This window comes from Morone saxatilis, unplaced genomic scaffold, assembly GCF_004916995.1.
Source record: "Morone saxatilis isolate NCDOM2014 unplaced genomic scaffold, NCSU_SB_2.0 Contig24, whole genome shotgun sequence".
Taxonomy (NCBI): domain Eukaryota; kingdom Metazoa; phylum Chordata; class Actinopteri; family Moronidae; genus Morone; species Morone saxatilis.
This window is the reverse complement of record NW_023339807.1, coordinates 15,616,552-15,620,445: the sequence shown is the minus strand read 5'-3', so window position 1 is coordinate 15,620,445 and position 3,894 is coordinate 15,616,552. Positions and strand designations below refer to the sequence as shown.

At 42.3% G+C, this 3,894-nt stretch overlaps 2 protein-coding genes across 7 annotated transcripts in view; one reads left to right on the top strand and one right to left on the bottom strand.

Moving 5' to 3' along the window:
* dap3 (death associated protein 3) overlaps positions 1 to 627 on the bottom strand; it is a 6,380-nt gene extending 5,753 nt beyond the window's left edge. The window contains exons 1-2 of the mRNA XM_035671744.1: positions 432 to 627; positions 211 to 252 (exon numbers count right to left, since the gene is read on the bottom strand). Of these exons, the coding sequence (XP_035527637.1) occupies positions 211 to 249 (39 nt within the window). The 5' untranslated portion in view covers positions 250 to 252; positions 432 to 627. The remainder of the gene's footprint in view (positions 1 to 210; positions 253 to 431) is intronic.
* A 2,065-nt stretch (positions 628 to 2,692) lies between these two features.
* Positions 2,693 to 3,894, top strand: part of LOC118335548 (histone-lysine N-methyltransferase ASH1L-like) — a gene marked incomplete at its 5' end in the record, with an annotated part of 15,578 nt that continues 14,376 nt past the window's right edge. For all 6 annotated transcript variants that reach the window (XR_004797066.1, XR_004797067.1, XR_004797068.1 and 3 more), the window contains 1 exon segment: positions 2,693 to 3,146.

The following is a 3,894-nucleotide window of genomic DNA, read 5'->3' as shown; positions in this document are numbered from 1 at the left end:
GGTGAAATTGAAGTTTGGCCCAGCAGCACAGGGGGAATATTGTGAGTAGAAAGAAAAATAAAATAAAAATATAATAAAGGTATAATAGAAAACATATACACTATATGCAATAAAGTGAAATATGGTGTGCAAGTGTATAATATATAAACAGTGTATAACTGTACATGTGCAAAAGTTTATGCAAAAAGCGACTGCCAACAATGAGCTTACCGTCTGCCGTAGTCTGAAGGACAGTCTGTGGAGCGCCATGATCTGAAACACAGGGTCACAAAATCAATTACAGTCATATTTACTGAGATGGCAAGTAGCAATGGAGTAAGTAACGTGTAAATACTCAGCAGTGTCACGTAACCTTGCGTAAACAGTGAGCTAACAGCTAGCTGCAGCTAACCAGGAGGCTACATCAGCAAACACGGAACCAAAGCGTTTACCTGCGATTCTCTTCAGCACACACTCAGCGAGGACTGCTTCGGTTCGAGCTCATCGGCTGATAAATGCCCCCCGGTGAGGTTTTAAACAGAGGATGAACTGCACACCTCCACACAGAGTCAATGTGCCAGATCTGTCATGGACACCGCCATCATGCAGCACCGAGCCGGAAGTGACGCGAACAATGAGGTCACGCCACGAGCCAGGCGACAACAACTGAGGAAACTATACAGTTGATGATATTTCACCTGCAATAACAATGAGCTGGATTTATGGAGGCTGCAAACACACCGTGGAGGTGTTTCATACATAATTAACAGTGTGGAGAATGATGGTGCTCTTTTAAAGCACTACACGGCTCTGTTCTGACAGCACCCCTGGGAGGGTTTAACCCAATAGGAAGGCCAATTCAGTGCTAACTAATAGATAGTATGGTATAGGAATGGCTCTGTGGAGATTAGGGAAGAAGTTACAAGCCCATTTTACAAAGAAGGGATCCATAGTACCTTCATAATTGCATATAGGCCTCCTTAATGATCAGAGCTGCCGTTGGGACACTTACCTCGATGTGTTTCATACTAAAATGTCAATACCTCCCTTGGTTCCTCATTCTGGTGTCCTATATTGTTCCACATGTCATATTCACCATATCTATATCCACCTTTTAACTACGTACTACTCACTCTACTGTACATACTTGCTTTCTCTCCTTGTTTTTATATTTTTCTTGAGTCTCAATTTGCTTTTGTCCCTTTCTGAAAATAAATGTCTTTATATCTTTTCTATTTCATTACTTACATTACTGAGGAGATGGTAACTAAGCATTTTATCTTTGTTTTAAAACTGATCCAACCTCCCAAAATGTACCTCAAACTGGAACAATATAGCCTACAGGAAATAACTTTTGAACAATGTACTGTGTATGAAACAGCCAAAGCTGGATTAACAACCAAGCAAAGGCCCAGCTCCCCCAGGACCTCAGACTAGGTCCAGGTTCAGCATATGTCAATTATTTGATTGTAATTTGATTAATTGCAAACTAGTTTAGAAAACTTCTGCGTGTTACATGAATTGTTTTAGCATATAATAGTACACTTAATATGCCTGGGTCCAGTTAATTAAATGATTCATTAATTAAAAATCACGGCATAAATAACTTTTGATTAAATAAAATACATTGTACTTTATTGTGCTCAGTCACACAGGGCTCGGGCCCCAGGATCAACATGTGTCATCTGGTTTGTAGTTATTTAATTAATTGCCAGTTTGCTCACCGAATTTTAGAATAATGCATGACTATATGCAGCACAACAACTTAAATGCCATGGACCTTATGACTGTCTCATATAGGTACCCTAAATGTAGTTTTAAAAACTTTATTTTTAGGTGATGTTGTCTTTACATGGTACATATTCTTAAATAAAACGGTTCTTCTTTTTAATTACCAAAAGCTGTTAGAGCTACAGCAAATCTTAGTCAGTCTGTAATGGTTACATAAAGGGGACAAGTGAAATTAATGCACTTAATGGGTATTTAATGAGAGGTCACAGTGTCCACAGTGCAGAAAGAGCAGGAGGAGCTGGAGAAAGAGACACAAAAGCTTATCTTTGTCTCGGGGCCCCAAAGTAGTTTAATCCAACCCTGTGTACAGACAAATACACAACAAAATAACAACAGTGATGGTGTTACTATATATTACTAACATTAGTAAATAACACTACATATAACAACAAAAAACAAGCAATAATAATAATGATATCATTTTTAGTATTTAATTATTACTTTATTTCCATGTTTATACTAAAACATATACGTGTGTATGTCTATTATAAATAGGTTAAGTTGTCTCTTATATAGATTTTGTGTTATAAAGCATTACTTGTAGTTTTGTATATAATATTTTCTGTTTAACTGATGCTTAATAAACATCCCTCCCATATTAACTTTTTGATAAGTGCTCAGCACAGCCTGCCTTTTCTTTTCCTCCCCCAACCAGTGCAAGCTGAATCCCATTTTACAATACGCGACACAACTTTTGAGCCGCTCCCCCCCAAAAAAAAACCCAACCAGCAGCTCACTTTAGCCAAGTCGTCGCCATTTTATTAAGCGTCTAAATAGCCCTCCCCAATCGCCTATTATGAACCGCAATGAGATCCTGTGCTGTATTCACCGTTTTATCTCCTCCTCTGGCCACATGAAAATGGCCACGCATTGCATTCCCGCACATCCACCAACCCCTTCTGCGCTGTCAGCCTGTAACCCCGCACACACACACACACACACGCTGCCGCCTGCTGCTGCGCCCTTTCCAAGCCCGTCGCGCTGACACGTTAACGGGCTTGTATGCAAACGAGAGCACAATCTGAGCCATTATTACTGGCGGGAGAGATGTTAACTTTCCCCGAGAGAAGTGGGCAAAAAAAATAAGATCCAGTGTAACCAGTCTGCCACCTAGCTGCGGAGACGCGCCGACGGAGATCTGTCGACTGTATGAAAACACCCGCGCCAATGTTGTTGCACAGTAGGCTCTGCGCTCCGATGAGACTGAAACTCGGTTTTAGGAGGTGTTTTAACCTCCGCTGGCCTTAGTTATGTAATCAAAGCAACATCTAATGCACCAAAAGGCTGTGGATTGATGTCGGTGCGAAGGGGGAGAGCAGGACAGCAACACCTTAACCTCCTGACTAAACGCAGTTGGCTCCGGGACGCGCTCTCGGGTAAGTAGCCTACGTAGCCTTATTAGAGATTTTCATGGCAGTCTGTATTAATGTGTGCAGGCCTGTCATCATCAGCTCGGGCTCGCAGCACTGTAGGTTAGTGAGGATTTTGTGCATCCGCTTTGCGCTAATTTTATCCCCTTGTTGCTGAGTACGTTTCTCCGTGCATGGTGATATTTCTTATTACAATGTTGCTGACACCAGCAGAAGGGCTGGCAGAGGACAGATAGAAGAGAGGGGGAGAGAGAAAAAAAAAAGAAAAAAAGGTGGCTCGGGGACTAATCCACATCACAAACACCACTAGCAAGCACATTTTGATGCTACGTAGCGCCCCACTTCCATGTCGAGTTTCAACCCGCAGCTGTGTTTGTGTTTTAAGGCGCTTAAATGTGGTTTTTATTTTATTACGGAGATAGGAGTGACGACAACAACAACACGTGCATGTGTGTATCATTTGTAAGTGCGACAGCATCAGGCGGATAGTGATTTTCAGAGGTGCGCAAAGTCATTATGGAGAAGGAAGCCCCTGTTGACGTCCTCAGTAAACCAGTGATAGGTTGCTCCAGTGCGGTAACACCCCCACTGCCCGTACTGTATCTACAGTAGCAACATCAGTCAGCCTACGCAGCTGCGACCTGGGTACACAATGTACGACCAAACACACTTCTAATACACTAACTAGGCGAGAGAGTGTGTGCGTGTATGGGTGAGGAGGAGGGAGACTCACGTGAGAAACCCCCCCCCCCCC